The sequence below is a fragment of the Zosterops lateralis genome (genome assembly GCF_965231275.1).
Source record: "Zosterops lateralis genome assembly, chromosome: 2".
Lineage (NCBI taxonomy): Eukaryota > Metazoa > Chordata > Aves > Passeriformes > Zosteropidae > Zosterops > Zosterops lateralis.
In genome coordinates this window covers 7,163,681-7,180,457 of record NC_139763.1, presented here as the reverse complement: position 1 = coordinate 7,180,457, position 16,777 = coordinate 7,163,681, and the positions used below count along the sequence as shown (strand labels likewise).

Here is a 16,777-nt window from a genome sequence, read left to right as displayed (position 1 = left end):
AGAGACCTTAAAGATCACCCAGTTCCAACCCCTCTGCCTTGAGCAGAGACACCTTCCACTATCCCAGGTTGCTCCAAGCCCTGTCCAACCTGGCCTTGGACACTTCCAGGGATGGGGCAGCCACAGCTTTTCTGGGCAGCCTGTGCCAGGGCCTCACCAGCCCTTCTCCTTTGAATCTTCTTAGCCTGGATTATTTTTTGTCAGAGGGCAACAGTAACTGAAATTATACCAGAGAAGACTTTATCCCCCGAAACCCAATACTCCTGTTACACTCCATTCTGTTCCCAACCTATCAACATCCATTTTTTGACTGTACCTTCACAGATCATTCCCTCACACAGGTGAGACTGGTCTGAGCTGGCACATAAGAAAATCTCAGGTATTTGCAAGACAAGCTGCACTTAAGCTGCACTTAAGCTGCACTTGGTCTTTTACCACAGCTGCCACTACCTCACCACCTCACCCTGCCAGCTGGAGCTGGAGCTGCTGGCAGCATCCCCTCAGCCCAAGGAACTGCATCAGCAAGTCCTGCTGTGCCAGCAGCCATTCTCCTTTTCCAGTCCCTCAGTTTTACATGTACAACATCATGTCTCTTATTCCAAACGCTTAAAAAAATAAAATCTAACTCAAAAAAATAAAACTATAGAAGCCTCAAATGGATTTCAAGCTATTTTTGATCCATTGACTGAAAATCTTAGAAGATGGCAACAGAATAGCAGAACAACTTTCCTCTGCAGAAATCAGTCTTGCACCCTACTAATACTTTTGGTTTTAACTCTACTTCTAACAATGATGTAAATTCCTTGGTCACATGAGCAGCCTTTTTAACAACCTCCCTAAAGGATGCTTCTTTCACAAAAATGCACATTTACACAAAATTTACACACCAAAAATGCACATTTACAGATTCAGGGTACTGAGGTAGTCACTTCACCCCCAAAGCCCTTCAGGATACCCAGTTCACTCCAGTCAGGGTGGATGACTCATGTCAGCTGGCTTCAGTACCCTGTGGAAGTGCCAAAACCCCATGAGCTCCATCAGCAGAAAAAAGCTAACTGGTTGGTTACCTTCTCATTATTCTTTGGGCTGAACATCATGGCAAAGGCTTTCACATTTTAACATTTTCATCTTTCTTTGTTTTCCTCTGAATCCCAGATAACCCAGCAGACACATTCCTCTTTGGGCTTTCCATTTCCAATAAACTGCAACTGTGCTTATATAACTTCAGATAATCACTTTGAAATAAGTTATTTAGGATTCAGGGCGATGCATGTACCTTGGGTTTGGGGTTTTTTTTGGGGGGTGTGTGTATTAAGATTCATTTTCCAAAGTCTTAACCAGGTTTGATGAAACCCTTAAAGCTCAGAGGTATGCAGGACATGCTTCATACCTTACTCACCTTGGCCACAAGCACGCCACAAACATGAGGTCAACATGGATACAAAGCTCTGGAGCCCAAGGACGCATAAATCTAAATATTTTGAAGGTTAATATGTCCAACATCCCATATCCTTTGCATCCCAAGCTCACACCCATCCATCCATCTGATGCCACTGAACCACTGCTGCTGTTCAGAGAAGGGAACAGGAACCCAAGAGAACCCTGCTGGGAGAGATTGCAGTTCACATTCCTCTGCTGCTACAGTAAAAACCAGAGAAATCAGGGCAGAGCAAACTCTCCCTTGGGTAGAAATTTCTGAAAGGTTCACAAGTTTGAAATGCAGAAAATGCATTGTTTGTTTGGATTCTCAGCTTCTTTAGAGTAACTTGGTAACAAATCCCTAAAACCCCCTTAAAAACCTGTCTGGGCAAACACTGGCACCAGATCCCTACAGGCTGTAATTGAGAGACTTTCTTATTTTTTATGTACACAAAAGCCAGAGTCAAAGTTAATTTTCACCTTTAATAAGCTCATGGTTCTTTGTTATTTAATACTCTGTAAAAAGATATTACAGACTGATCATTATTGCAGTGACTTCTAAAGGAGATGGACAGCCAGGAGGCTGCAACTACAATATCATATACAGTGTGTAGTCATTGATATTACCTACTACAGCATGAAGAAAAATACCTTTTAAATAAACAGTATTTAACTAAAAACATAGAAATGGAGCTTTCATTCTTATAATATGGTTACATAGCTATATTCCAAGAATAACATTTTAAAAAAATGCTAGATCTTGAAAGGCCATAGATAAAAAGAGTCATGATGAGGATGAACCAGTTTTGCCCAGAAACGCTTTAATGAGCACACTGCACAGTTTTTCAGCAAATCCTAGTTTTGCCAAGCTTCAAGAGGCAAAAGCCTGAAATGAAAAGCTCTCAAGTTGTCTAGCTAGTCCACTTGTCTTGCTCTGGCAGGCCCAGTGACCCACACCCTGCAGACACATCCAGGATCTCATCATGAAGAGATGTTCGGGTCTTTATGACGCCAGCCCCAACAAAAAGCCTCCAACAAACCCACTGGACACCACGATGTTCTGTTTGATAAATTCTGTTGACTGGGAAGAAAAATGATATTCATAAAGTTAGTTGTGTCTGACTTTGTTACTTAACACTTACCATAACTTCCTGCAAACTCATGGAGAGGGGTGCAGGGGGAAGCAATGTGTCTGAAACCATATAAAAATAGGTGGCACCAATGTAGTGCAAATTGACTCTCAGCTGTCTTTAACAATATATTCAAAATACATTGAGTCTTTTAAAAGTCAAAGTACAGAGGAATTGTTACAGCAATTTCCAGCCACTACCACTCTCATTTTGATCAAAACAAGACACGTTTTACAAACTACACCTTGTCAAAAAAAGCATGAGCACCACCATGACTTCAATTGCACTTATATGGTAACTATTAAAAAATAAAAAAATCTGCTTTTTGGAAGACCACTGGAAAATAAATACACTCCATTATGAGCCAGTTTCCTAACAACTTAATCCTAGAAAAAAACACTTATGTATGAAGACATGGGTATAGAGTATTTCATGAAGTAGCAGCACAGAGTGTAACACCTTTTATCAAATGTGTCATTTCATAAATCCTCTGCTTCAAACACTTCAGATTGTCAACCAATACACAGTTACAAGAAAGTCATGTAACCTGAGAGGAAAAAAACCAAAGCAAAACCAAAAACCCCATCCTGTCCCACCCATCTCTACAGGGCAATGGAGAAGGAGAGGTTATGCTATTTGAAGTACAGAAGAGGCAAGAAAATCCTCCTCTCAAACTTTCAGTTCATATTCGCATTAAAATTTAGGGTAATTTTTATCAATTTATATGCAACTCCATACAGGTTAAACCTGAGATGGCAAAACTCATTAATTACCAACGTGGCTGCTGTTTCACTGTCTGCAGCACATTCCCAGTCAGGATTCTCAGTTATTCAGAATGAAACTTAGATGGCATGAATGGAATGTGAAAATATGTAAAAAACAAGTTTTAAAAAACCACAAACAACTACAAAATTGATTAAATGGAGGTCTTCAAATGACAGGGTGAAACAGCCCCAGTGACACTGATCAGTATCACTGCTACCCCTTCTCAACATTGTAGGCAACTGGCAGATTCTGCAGACAGATATTCTCCAAAATGTATGAAAAGGAGATAAAATCATAACTCCTGTTACAAAGTTGCTACAGCTTTTCAGCAGAAAAGTCATTCTTGTCCAGACAAGTAATTTTATTATCAGCAGTCCAAGAAGATTTGGGTTTTGTCTTTGTAGTTTTACCCACACCATCCTGAACTTTTTACCACGTCATGACCTTACTGGCTTTGCCACCTGCCAAGAACAAGTTTGTGTGTCATTTGTACCAGTGACCAAAATAGAAAGCTGAATGAATAAAAGACAGCACAATCTGATATCTTTTAATAAATTATAAAGCCAAACTATTTTTTGATGCGTTCCAGTTTTCAACATCTGCATTTTCAACTCATTATCACGTGCAGTGGAAGGTAAGAAAACCTGACTGGCAAAAAGGAGTTTTTCACCTTAGACTCACCTCTTCAATCAGAGTGTTGATTTCAGGAGCTGCCTTATTTGCACGTTTTTTTAACTGTTTTTTTGCTTTGTTTACATCTTTTTCGACTCTCTTCCAGTCAACTTGTACATATCCACTATGACTAGCAATCTAGGGAAATAAAGGCAGTTAGTACAGCTGCAATTCACATTTCATGAGTCAAAATACATTGTCTTGGTGCCTATAAAATAGTTTTTCTTATTTTTACTTATTACAGATACAGGAAAAGACATTGTTCCAATTTCAGCAGGTTCTCTGCTTCAAACCTTTCCTCAGTGACAGCAGTTCAAATAAGAACAAGCAATGGCAAAGTTCAATAGACTCTTATTAATTTTACCAGTTCTTTGTTTTTTAGTTATAAAAGCTTTGCAATGTTTTTCCTTCAGCATTTTCTTACTTGTAAGAAAAACACATTCATAGAACAACAATGAAAAAACTATTTTGTTTCAGCTTCTTTCAGAATTGTGGAATTCTTATTTGTGACAGAGTATCCGGGGCTAATCAAAATCATCATTAGAAATACTGTTTATTTTATCCTACACAATTTAAACTGTCCAACAAAAGAAAAGTACTCATTACAAGAGAATTCTCACACTTCTTACGAAACAAAATCATTAAGCAGAAAAATAACACAGCCTGATAACACCACAAGTTCTGTAAAGTCAAAAAAAGGAGTAAGTTTGAGAAGATTGGTTCATACCAATTTATACAAAAAACTTTCAATTTTTTTAGCGTGTCTAACCATCATTCCAAACCTTTGCCTTATTTCTGTTACTAATATTTGACTGCTGCATGTTCTAGAGAACAGTTAACTCATTATTTGGGGGGAAAAAAAGAGAAAAAAAAAAAACAAAAACCAAAAAACAAAAAACAAAATTAAGGATTACTGCTTATTTTAACTGTTAGGACAAATAGATATAAACCACTAAACTTACATGGAAATGATTGTTATACAAAAACTCCTTGTAAACACTGAGATTTCTCAGGTACTTCTTAAGGTCACATGTGGGTGGGAAATCCACCCAATTTACCCAGCAGCTTTCTATGCAAGCTGTGCAACTGGTAAAGGTAAGTCACAGATAATGAACTTTTGTGGAACAGGTATTGAAATATACAATTTATTAGGTTTAGCCTAAATACACAATTTGTTAGGTTTAGTTTCACATCACTTACAGGCTCTGAAGTTTGACTTTCACATGGATCTTTCTACCAAATAACTGAAATTAGACCATCTAACTTGCACTTCAACTGCCACAGTAACTAAGCAACCTATTTCACCACAAACTGAGGATTTCATAATCCAGAAAAAAAAAAAATGAAACAAGTGTCAGACAGATTTTGTTTGAGTTCAAAACAAGGCTTCTAGAAGATCACCTCCGCAAGAAAGTCAACTTCAGTTTTCATCTTTGTGTGATTAAAAAAAACCAATTCACCGGACAAATGCAAAATGAACTTTCTATATTTTAAACTCTTTCAGTTCATGCCTCAGAATGTAATTAATACCAAATTAATTGACTTTGCCTGTCTACTATAAAACCACTTATTCACATGGGCACTAGTACCAGGCAGGGACAGCTCATTAAGGGCTGTGTGTACAGCAGGAAACCAGTTTGAAAGCTGTACTGGTGGCACATCCAGTCACTGGAAAAGAAAAATAGCTGCTCCTCGTGGCAATTGTTGTTTTATGAATTTAACATAACCACAAGAATTTCAAAAAGGCCCCAACATTGAATTGGTGCCTTCTCACTCATACAACTGAAAATTAAATGTGACTGATCTACTCTGTCCGACACAATGTAAGAAATGCTAATGTATCTGCTTGCTTGTAAAATGCAAATGGATCTAAGAAGAAACATTTCATTAAAACAACTTTAATTAGCTCAGTTATCCACAGAGCACAAAGATGAGGCAGAAGTTTTTAATTAAGATCTGTTTGTCACTACTGCAGAGCTTACACTTGTATCAAAACCAGACATCTTTTCTCCCTGAACTTTGTAGCCCTGAAATAAGAGATTCCAAATTCTACTTTTTGAGTGTTTATAAAATAAGCAACAGAGGGTAATGTTTTGAATATAAATTTTTTAACTGAGAAGAAAAAAAACTTATACTTTGGCAGTGATAGAGCCTGTGTCGTATCTACTTTGGCTGCAGCCCCACTAATTACATAATTTCATATATAAGTGCAGAAATAATACCCCTGAACTCAAATGCTAAAAACTTCAATTTTTAGAATCCAATGTATTTAATGTACATAAATGCAAATTCTCAAAATTTACTAGTATTTTTAAACTCAGGCCTTATGATAACCAATTAAAATAACAGTATCCCATTATCATTCCCATACTTGGATATATGAAGGAATCATATAGGTCTATATATATTAATTGCATTTATTATTAACGAGACCTGTGGGGGAGTGGATTTTGGGTTATACAGAAATCTCTCTCTATATGACAATGGAATAATAGATACATTATATACTTATCTATCTCACAGTTCATTATTTGTTCAAGACCTTTCAAAAGTGTTGAAAACATAACAGATTTTTTTCAAAAAGGCAATTGAAGAAACACATCAGTGCAGGAACACTAAAATGTGTTATTTTTCTTGACATTAATCAAGGAAAACAGAATCTTCAAGGGCAGACCTCATTTTGGGGCTGACACTGGAAAGGCACACAGGAACTTTGATATTGTGAAACATTAACACCAATAATGAGCAGAAAAATGTTTTGGAGCAAAAAATCAGTACAGCAAGATGAGACAAAAGAGTTTCAATTTCCTCAAGGCAAAATCTCTCACACTAAAAGAGCCCAAGCAGGGCCAGAAGGCCCAGGTGAGCTCAGCTGCAGTGCACAGAACCCACAGGCACTTTGAGGTGTTTTCTGCTCTTTAGGGAGGGAACAACCCCCAGTTTCCACAACAGATCTGACAAGTCACTGAGCTCAACACACACTGACAAGGAGGGACTGAGAAGTGACAGAACTTTGTGTAAGAGCTGAACTGCAGAGGTTGTACCCTCAGCCACCACTGCAGGCACAGCCCTGCTGTCTCCTCTGCCAGCCCTGCAGGTGACAGAGGCACAGGCACTCTGTCCCTCCATGTCAGAACCTGACAGGAACTTGGCATTGCCAACTTCCAACTCCCATTTTCTTTGGCTGTTCCACTGAATATTCCCTCTAAGTGTGCACACATCCACTGTCAAGTGAGATATTCAACATAAAATTGAATCCAGCTCTTCCTCACTAAGCCCCCAGGCCCAGGAGCAGGTTGGTCCCTCCCTGGGAACATCCCTGGGATGGAATTTCAGGGTCCTTAAGGCCCCTTCCAACCCACCCCATGCTATGACTCCATGATCATCATGGTGCACCATCAACAAAACCCTGCACAAGATAAAGCCAAGGATATCTTGGAGTTTATTCTGTTTCTCGTGTTATTTTCACATATTTACCTTTCCTAAATTAGAACATAATTTAATGAAGAATTCAATTTAATTCATCAATGGCATACTAATGGGCTGAGGAAAAATGTATTAGTGAAAGCACAAATAACTGAGTAAAAATCCAATTTCATTGTTAAATAATAGACAACACAGAACAGAAAAACCTGTAATTTGTATGCTCACTGCAGAGCAAAAAAACAATGAAACTGCTCTTGAGGATACAGGATTTTAAAAATAGAGAGCTATTAGGTGCTCATTAAGAACAACTGTTTTTAACCAATTCACTACAGCAGAAGCAAGAGTACACACATTTGCACTTCCCTACTCTTGAGGATTTTATCAAAATCTGTATAAATGAGAAGTTAGACAGGTTATGAGAAATGTATTACATTTTCCTCAATACAGTGCCTGGATGTTGCTCTTATACCAGCATAGTTGAAGAACAACGTCTATTTCACAATAAAAAAACATAGTTAATAATCAAATAATAATTAATCAAATTAAGGTGTGGAAATGTTCACTGCAAAGATGTGACAACAGATTGTGATTTTGAAAAGCTGTGCAAATTTCACGTAATTTTTATTCCTTTTCTCCAACTACTTTTCATATAATCTGTATTAAGACTGAAGTTCTATATCTATATCACACTTAAAAAACATGAAAAATCTTTTGCTTCCTGTACAAACTGACACTGAAAAATGTGTTGCTTTCAGTTTCCTACTACATTTCTTGAGGTGAAGTCATCACCCACTGAAGAAAAATAAAGTATTTTTTAAATTTTAAGACTGAAATGTTTCACTGAACAGGCTTTAGCCAAGAATTTTGCCTTCTATAGTTACTATTCTTGTTCTAGCATGTAATTATAATGTCAATATTGCAATCAGTAGTTGAAATGAAATCTGTAACTTCAGAGAAATTTATAGATAAAAAGGAACTTTCTAGTAATGTGCTGAAATACTCTTCTGCCCACTCAGGGGAAGCACTGAACACGTATTCATAGAATCAGGATGTGTGATCTTTAAATGAAAAAATTAAAGACTACAGAAATGTAATTACACCATAGAATTTATGACTCAGCCTTAAAATGCAAAATGTTTTGAATTAAAAGAGAGACCAAGGCATTTACTTCATTTCCTTTCAAGAGAATCTGATCTTACTTAAGATATGGACAATCCAATCAAAATACCTAACTCATATTTCCTCTTGGATAATATTCCTTTTTGGATTCAGTGTAAATGAGATCAACCAAGAAATCAGACACCCAACCACATGGCAAAAACTATTGCATGCACAGGAAAGCTCCTCAAACTTCACAGCTCAACAGGCAAAAATCCTGCGCAAGTGATGTGTTTCATTCAATTTCCATTTTCCTTTGTCTACAGGTCTCAGCTTTAACTTTTCAGTTTCCTCTAGCCAGGAGCACTGAGGGAGGCACCCAGCACTCTGTTCTGGCAGCTCTTCAGTCATATTGATAAAAGAATTATCATTAAAAGAATTAAGACCAATGGCATACAAAACACGGGAAGAGGAAAAAAACCAAAGCAGCCCCCAAAGCAGTAGGGACCATGATAATGTTATTATTGCATTACACAGTTATTACCATTATTAGTGTGTGCACTTCACACAACAGTGACATTTAATGTATCACACAGCAGCAGTTACTACCCCACCCTTCCTGAGCAGTGCTTGACTGCACCAGCCACTGCAATCAAAAGAAATAAAAGCAGAATATGCCTTCAGAAACCCTCCAGGGTGATGGTGGAAAGAATAAATGTATCTTTAACCTCTCCTCTCAAGAAATTGTGTATCATTGAGCCTAAGTAGGTACCAATCTACATCCCCTGGAACAATCTGAGGGAATAGGAGAAGATACTCGAGAGATACCACAACATTCAGGAGAGAAAATACTCACAGGTATTAAGATATGAAAAATGCCAGTAAAATCCAGGCATCTTACAGAAGGACACAGGAAAATCTCTTTCACTTAAAAGTTTCATCTAATTTAAAGGTTTCTTGGAAATATATCCTCCCCTAATCACAGTATCTGATGAAAAAATGCAAATTATCACGCCAGATAACATAATTAAAAACTTCTGAACCCAAAAGCTAGCAGAGGGAGGAATGCAATGATGCTGTTAAAATTCAGCCAGGCTTTAGAGGTTCAATAGATAACACATGGCAAGGGAAGAAAACAGAAAATCATGGCCCATACTGGGATCAGAACAAACCTTCCAGGCAACTGCCATAGCAGCCTAAAGCTCTGATAAGATTCTCAAATCAATGTAAAACAAACATATTTTAAATTCTCCCCAACCATAGGTTTACAGGCAGTTCCTCTCATCAGGCAACATGGAATCATGCACAGCACCTCAACTTCTGCTCAGAAGTTCCCTTGTCTTACAACAAACTATTTTACAGGACAGAGTCGATTCTGATTTACCACTGATTTTTAGAAATGTCTCTTTTGTACATTTGTACACAATATTCCAGCTCAAATGGAAGGCTTTGACTGATAAGACTAAAAAGATGAAGTAGATAAGAAGCCTTCCTAATTAAATGTTACCCAACAGCTGTGTTTTTCCTATTGTTTAGTAAATAACATTTTGCCAACTTATAAAGCATGAAATGCTACATACTTGAAGCAGAAGAAAGCCACCACCTACTGCAGTTGCTGCAAGTTTTCCGACTTTCTGGAACAAAAATCCCGCACACCTTGGGGGAACAAAACAAACAAACAGAACAAACCCAGTCCAATGAAGTTTTCTGCTGAACAATGCCACACTACACAATTCCTGACTGCAGCTATTACCATTATTTCATTTTAAAAAAGGCAAATGTATCATTTCATATTTACAAATTTAAAAATCAAGGCTATTTAATGCAAGCAATATTAAATTAACAGGGTCTAAAACAAGACAATGCAATGGTTGCTTGTTCCTGGCTGTCTGATGGCCCCTTTAAAGAAAGCTTGAGATCTCTAGATCTTACTGCTATCAAATGTGGCACGTTAATAAAGCACAGCATAATTATATAACAGTGCTTCTATAACTGTTCCCAAGTGCAATGTAAATGCATTATACCATAATTTATATTAACTACACTACTCATAACTGGAAGATCTCAGTAAAAAGCAGCACATCCCCACCATGAGAACTGAACTCAGCGAGGCCACTCTGCTGGGAGGTGGTGTCAGTCTATTTTTAATGGATCAAGGCAACCAGAAAATTACCTTGTTCTGTCTCCAAACCCTCCCTCATCAAATGGAGAACAGCACAGATATTGATATCACAGAGGAGTGATGAGGCAGGAAGGGGCCTCTGGAGGTCACCTGGGCCAGTCACCTTCCCAAAACTGCTGCAGAGCCCAATCCAGTCTCAAAGCTGGTTCAGGCTGCCAAGAGCCCTGACTCAGACAGAGTTTCCAAGGCTGATGGTTCCACAGCTTCCCTGGGCAATTCCAGTGTGTCTAAACACTGCCCCACGCGCTGAGGGGAATTTTCCCCCTGTACTTCAATAGTGAATTCTTATTTATATACCTAAGTAGGCACTCAGAGAGAGATGTGCATCTACAGATACTGAAACGTGCATTTTCCAGATCATTCAATGAGCCAGTTTTTATGGATGCCAGATGAACTATTCCCTAGAAACTTCTGAGTTTATATTTACACATTTAACTTTTAAAATTAATTTTAAGGCCACAGAAGCAAATAAAAAACTCAGACTGAAAGCGAAACTCCACTCCAGAAAGCTGAGCCTGGGTCTAACAGTTTCATTTTTACTCTACTTCATCTTCCGATTCTTGCACAATCCCTCTTCAAAAGTCACTGTGTTACCATAATGGTGTTTTTCAATGAATTTAGTTTTTCTGTGCACTGGAATAGACAAATAGCATTGAAATACCTGACAAATAACAAATACCTTGACACAGCTGCTCAGCCTGTAACCACATTTTCCATTTTAAGTTCTCATCTTCACTGTCTAGCTTTCACCATGAATTATTCCAGGGTAACTAGGCTATGGTATCTCTCTTCAGTTAACATCAGAGCAAACTGAATTTGCCCAACATGGCTGCAGCTCTATTTAGAGGAAAAAACTCTCCATGAAATGAGGCTCTTAATTATAAGTATATTTTGCCATCTTATTTTTTTCCCTTTAATTTTTTTTCCTTTCATTTTTTTTTACCTGTAAAATATGTCTTAGCCATACTATAATGGCTTAGTTTTTAAATCTGGACTAGTAAGGAAAAAGCTTTTCTATATAAATAAAAGCTATATGCAGTAATTTTCCATTTATTTCTTGTAATTTCAGAGCTCTGACCTTTTCCCAAATCCTTCCCACAGTAACTAGTATGAGTTCCCATGGATAACTGGTGTTTCACCACTATTAAAAAACACTCCATAATGATGAGTCAGACTAACAAGCTCAAATAGTTCACACATGAATAATCTTGATCAGCACTAAAGGAAATCCCATTAAAGAGACATTAATCTGCTTCAAATACCCTTGGAAATGGATCTTCTAACAGAAAAAAAGGTCAGTTATGGAAAGGGAAGCTCCCTCACCAGCCAGTCACACCTCCCATCACAATCTGTGTGGCTACAGAGTATTTTTCTACAATTGGTCCCGAATTCCGGCCGAAGAGGCGATTCCACCAGTGGTGCCGTCGGGCGTATTCCGTCAGGTCCAGCACCTCGTAGGAATCATCGTCGCTGTCGTGGTCTGGGAAACAAAAAGCAGCTTTAAATAAGTTATCTTCTCAGCTTTACAGTAAATCAACCATTTACGTGAAAACCCCACATCCAGTCTGGGCATTAAGTGGGTAATCCAGTTGTAGTGTACGAGGTACCCATAATCCAGCAGCTCACAGAGTAAAGGATTTTGGGACTCTATCCCATCATCAGGGTAAGGTATAGAAGGCTACAGGAGTGGTATCATCTATAAAATCTGTGACCTGCACTACAAAGGTGAACAAGAATCCCCTGCCTGTTCAAGTACAAGAGGCACCAGGTGAAACTACCAGTTCTTCAAGATAAACAAAAAAAAAAAAAAAAAACAAACCAATAAAAACAAAAGCCAAAGGGATGGACCAACACTTGGAAAGATTAAGAACTTCTGGCCCAGTGCTCTCCTCAGAGGACCAGACATCAGCATTTGCCACAAAGCCAGGAAGCAACTTCTGTTCCTTGTCCACAACAACTGAAACAGACGACACTGGGACTTCAATTAAGTTCCATGTTTGCAGGACAATTCTGTCAATGTTTTCAAAATATTCATCCTACAACCTTGTATTAAGAGATCCTCAACACCGTGTATACCCAAACATCAGATGAAAGAGATGGGCCTAGAGTTTTAAAGAAAAATATTTTAAAAGTGCATCACACTCTGTGACATACACACATGAACTGAAGTTCACTTTGGTTAAACATATTTGGGGTTGAATCTAAATTCAGCAGTGCTGGTGGGATACTCCAGAAAAGAAAAGCAGTTAAATTACTTCCTAGAATTATAAAGTAAGACAGCAGATATAAGCATTTTATTAGAATTTTGACAACTTTTTAACTTGCACTACCAGTATGGGTAAAAACTTCAAAGACTGCAAGAAGCACACATATAGATGTGCATTATTTCCCTTTATTACCACATAGGTGTTCTTGAGCACTAAAAAATAAATAGCAAGATCCATGATGCTAAAAAGTTATTACTGAATGTTCTTTCTTTGAGGTGTTGGGGACAATCTGTTTAACTTCTTTAGATGGAGAATATTAAAACACTGTCATGAACAGTTTTATTAATTGTGCCCTTAAATTATTATTATCATTTAAACCAAAACTAGTGTACACAAGTATTACATGCTCCGTGGCAGATAACACTGCCAGAGCTTTTTCTACTGATGAAAAACACTCCCTGCATGCGGCAAATGATGTCCTGTACCTTCCCCGAGCACATCGCACTGTGCCAGCGCCGGAAGGCGCCGCAGGACGAGGCCCCGGCGATGCCCCGCAAGCCCCGCACGGTGAAGGATGCGGCGGCCGTGGGGGCTGGGGGCTCCTGGTTCCCATCCCGCATCCCCCCAGCACCCCCGGCTGCGCGGCCCCGCGCTCCCTGAGGGCTCGGCCAGCGCTCATTCTGCCCGCCGGCCTGCCTGCAAGGGCTCTCGGTGGTTAAACCCCGAGAAGGAGCTTTAGCCCGGGTGATGCCGGGGCTGCCGGGGCCGACGCGCCGGGCCGCGCGCTGGAGGGGGGACACGAACGGATTGGGGGAGGCGCGGAGCCCCGGCCATCCCTCCCCGCCCCCGGGACGCAGCGCGGGCAGCGGGAGGGGGCCGCCCGCCGCCCCCGAGAGGAGGAAGGGCGCCCGCCGCGCCACCTCCTCCCCGCTCCCGCCGGGAAGGGGCCAGCACTGACCTGAGGCGGAGCGGGGCCGCCGCGCCGCCATGTTGGCCGCTGCTGAGGCGGCGCGCGCCCGCCCCGCTGCGCCCCCAGCGGCCGCTCGCGCCCCGCCCCGCCCCCCCCGCCCGCCGCGGTGCCGCCCCCTCGCGGCCGCTCCGCGCATGCGCTTCCCGCCACCTCCGCCTCGGGGCGTCCCTGAGGGGAGACCTGAGGGGAGACCTGAAGGGACGGGGCGGAGGCTCCGGCTTTGGTTAAACTTGCGATTCCTGAGCTGGAAATGACCCGCAGGAATCCCACCAAGTACCTCAGAGTTATCCAAACGCTTCTTGAGCTCCCTCAGGCTGGTGCTGTGACCACTGACCTGGGGAGCCCTTTCAGTGCCCAACCACCCTCTGGAGGAAGAATGGTTTTCTAATATCCAGCCTAAACCTGCCCTGAAACAGTTCCAGGCCATTCCCTCGGATCCTGTCACTGTCACCGCAGAGCAGAGATCAGTGCCTGCCTCTGCTCTTCCCCTCACAGGGAAGTTGTGACTGCAGTGAGTCTCCCCTCAGTCTCCTCCAGGCTGGACACACCAAGTGCCCTCAGCCGCTCCTCATACAGCTTCCCCTCAAGGCCCTTCATCTTCGTTGCCTTCTTTTGGCCTCTCTATCCAATAGTTCAATGTCTTTCTTGTCTTGTGGTGCCCAAAACCGCACACAATATTCAAGCCTGTGCCATGTGGGGGTCATTGATCCCAGTGATGGGGATAAGAAAACCCCAAAATCTTCCCAGGATCTCCAGCTGTGCGTGAGGAGCAGAGCGGTGGCTGCAGGCATGGCTGGACACCAGCTACGTGCCATGAGCCCCATAAAAATTAATAACCAGAAAGTAACAAACACAAGGCCCCTCTAAGTGCAAAGGTTAAAGCCAATGTGAGCTGTGAAACATTGGAAAAAATTAAATTTGAGCCCTGGTCTGCTCTCTCTTTCAATGTGTTGGTGGGGTTTCAATGGGCGAAAACCCACATAATTCTATTTTATTGCTTTTTTTAAATTGTGTGCAGCCATAAACATAGAGGTGGCTGACACAGTAAGTGCTGCTTCAGGAGTGTTGTCGCAATATGAACAAGAAAGCATCAATGAACATAACTTACAAATAATAAAATCGAAAACAAATTATATAAAAGTGTTTACAGCCTCTCACTTGGACTCTTACACTGCCAATACACAAGACAGGCAATTATAATGGGGGAAAAAAATCCACTTTTCCCCATGTCATAAAGCTATTTTTATGGAGTAAGCATTTAGGATTTTAATTAAATCCCTTAATTACACCAGCCTTTACAGACATAACAAAAGAGGGGAAATGTATCTTCCACAAAAAGATCCTTCTTTAGTCCACTCTGAAACTGAAGTTAGCATATAAAACTTGAAGTTAGTGCATAAAGTGGTTGTTTGCTTATTAAATGATTTTTATTACAAACATTTGCTATCGTGATAAGTGGGTGACAGCATGCCAGACATAACTAGTAATATATTGCTTTCCTCAAGATTCTCAACAGATACATTCCTGTATGGAACACAGATTTGTCTCTTATGATTTGTTTTGACAAACATTCTGCATCTTGGGAGTTTTCTTGTTTAAGCATAAAATTGGTGGGTTTGGTATCCACTTCCCAATCAGTAACAAAGTGTTTGTTGACTTTTCCCATTCAGATGCCAGTAAGGTATGGAAGGTGACCAGAAAGTTTTGCTCAGGTTGTGTGAGCTTGGCTATTTTTGCACCTTTTGTTGCTTGAATTCTTAGTATTTGGCTTCCCTATTTTAAACTATGAACAGTTAAAAATAGCAGCACTTCTCAGATGACTTTCCCCGTGTCTGTACAAACAATTAGATTAATTTCCTTTCAGAACAGGGAGGTTTATATAATTAGCACTTTTAAAAGATTACCATTAGAAGCTGCATTGTGTTCTGCATGCGACTTCTGTTTCCCTCCTTTTGCACCTCTCCTGCCAAGTCAGGGCAGTGTGACAAGTGGCAAGGAAGGAGTTTAGGAAATACCCAGGGACAGCCCTTTTGGCAGGTTTTGGGCTTGTTCTGGGATCAGGATGCACCCCTTGCTCAACACAAGAGATTTCCCAGGGTGTTCCAGTTGTGTAGGATGCAGTGGTGCTCCCAGCCGTGGTGCTCAGCCCCGCCTGCTCCTGTGAATGAGCCCGGTGTCTGCCCGGAATCTGCAGACACTGCCTGGGGGATTGGCTCAATGCCCACTTAGAAAATGCCATCAGGATTGTTCTTGCTCCAGCAAAATCCGTACCCTATGCAGAGACAGCAAACCTTGTGGCTCCAGAGACCCAGAATAGCTGGGAGAGCTTTTACCAGTCCCATTGTGATGTATAAAATTCCCCAAGCCCATTCAAATCTCATGCACACTGATGCCTCCTTCAAGCTACTCATGACAGATTCTGACAGATTTTCCAAGGAAAGGCAGACAATTCAAACTCAGGCCACATTTTGGCTTCACCCTTAAAGGTTCTTCAGGAGCAAAATGTTTTCCTGTAACATCAGAAGGACTCCACAGAAAAATTGCTCTCTTTGCTTTATAAGCCCAAGCTACAAGTTCAGGCTGTGCAGCCACCCTTTGTCCTTGTACCTGTGACAACAGGCTCACTGTCACAGCTTGTACATATGGCACACACATACCTTACAAATACTAAAAAACTCCACAATAAGCAACCGAAAACCCCAAAAGAGAAGAGAAGAGAAGCCCAGAATCTTCAAATGCCTGTGTGACTCTAATCCTAGCAGCTTCTTTGTGCTGCTGACCAGAATTCCAAACTGGCACACACATCCTTGAATTTTTTACCATCTCACATGATTAATTATGAAAAACTAAAGGCTTCACATGCTGCCAGCCATCTCTACTAGGCCTTACTTGTGAGTGAAACTTACGT

The 16,777-nt window shown here is 40.6% G+C and overlaps 1 protein-coding gene across 1 annotated transcript; it reads right to left on the bottom strand.

Annotated features, from left to right (window-relative positions):
- Window positions 1–1,888: 1,888 nt before the first annotated feature.
- Window positions 1,889–13,910, bottom strand: FUNDC1 (FUN14 domain containing 1). Its single transcript, XM_083885194.1, has 5 exons — window positions 13,858–13,910; window positions 12,016–12,172; window positions 10,091–10,166; window positions 3,996–4,124; window positions 1,889–2,500 (listed from the first exon to the last, which is right to left on the bottom strand). The coding sequence occupies exons 1-5, from the start codon at window positions 13,886–13,888 to the stop codon at window positions 2,423–2,425; spliced, it is 471 nt and encodes a 156-aa protein (XP_083741320.1). The 5' UTR covers window positions 13,889–13,910; the 3' UTR covers window positions 1,889–2,422.
- Window positions 13,911–16,777: the final 2,867 nt, after the last annotated feature.

Bases quoted from the DNA above. Each gene is read 5' to 3' on its own strand.
- FUNDC1 (XM_083885194.1), bottom strand. From the start codon at position 13,888: ATGGCGGCGCGGCGGCCCCGCTCCGCCTCAG. The intron at 12,173-13,857 runs GTCAGTGCTGGC...TTTGTTTCCCAG, and splicing joins GCGGCCCCGCTCCGCCTCAG to ACCACGACAGCGACGATGAT. The intron at 2,501-3,995 runs GTGAGTCTAAGG...TTTTCTTCCCAG, and splicing joins TCAACACTCTGATTGAAGAG to TCAACAGAATTTATCAAACA.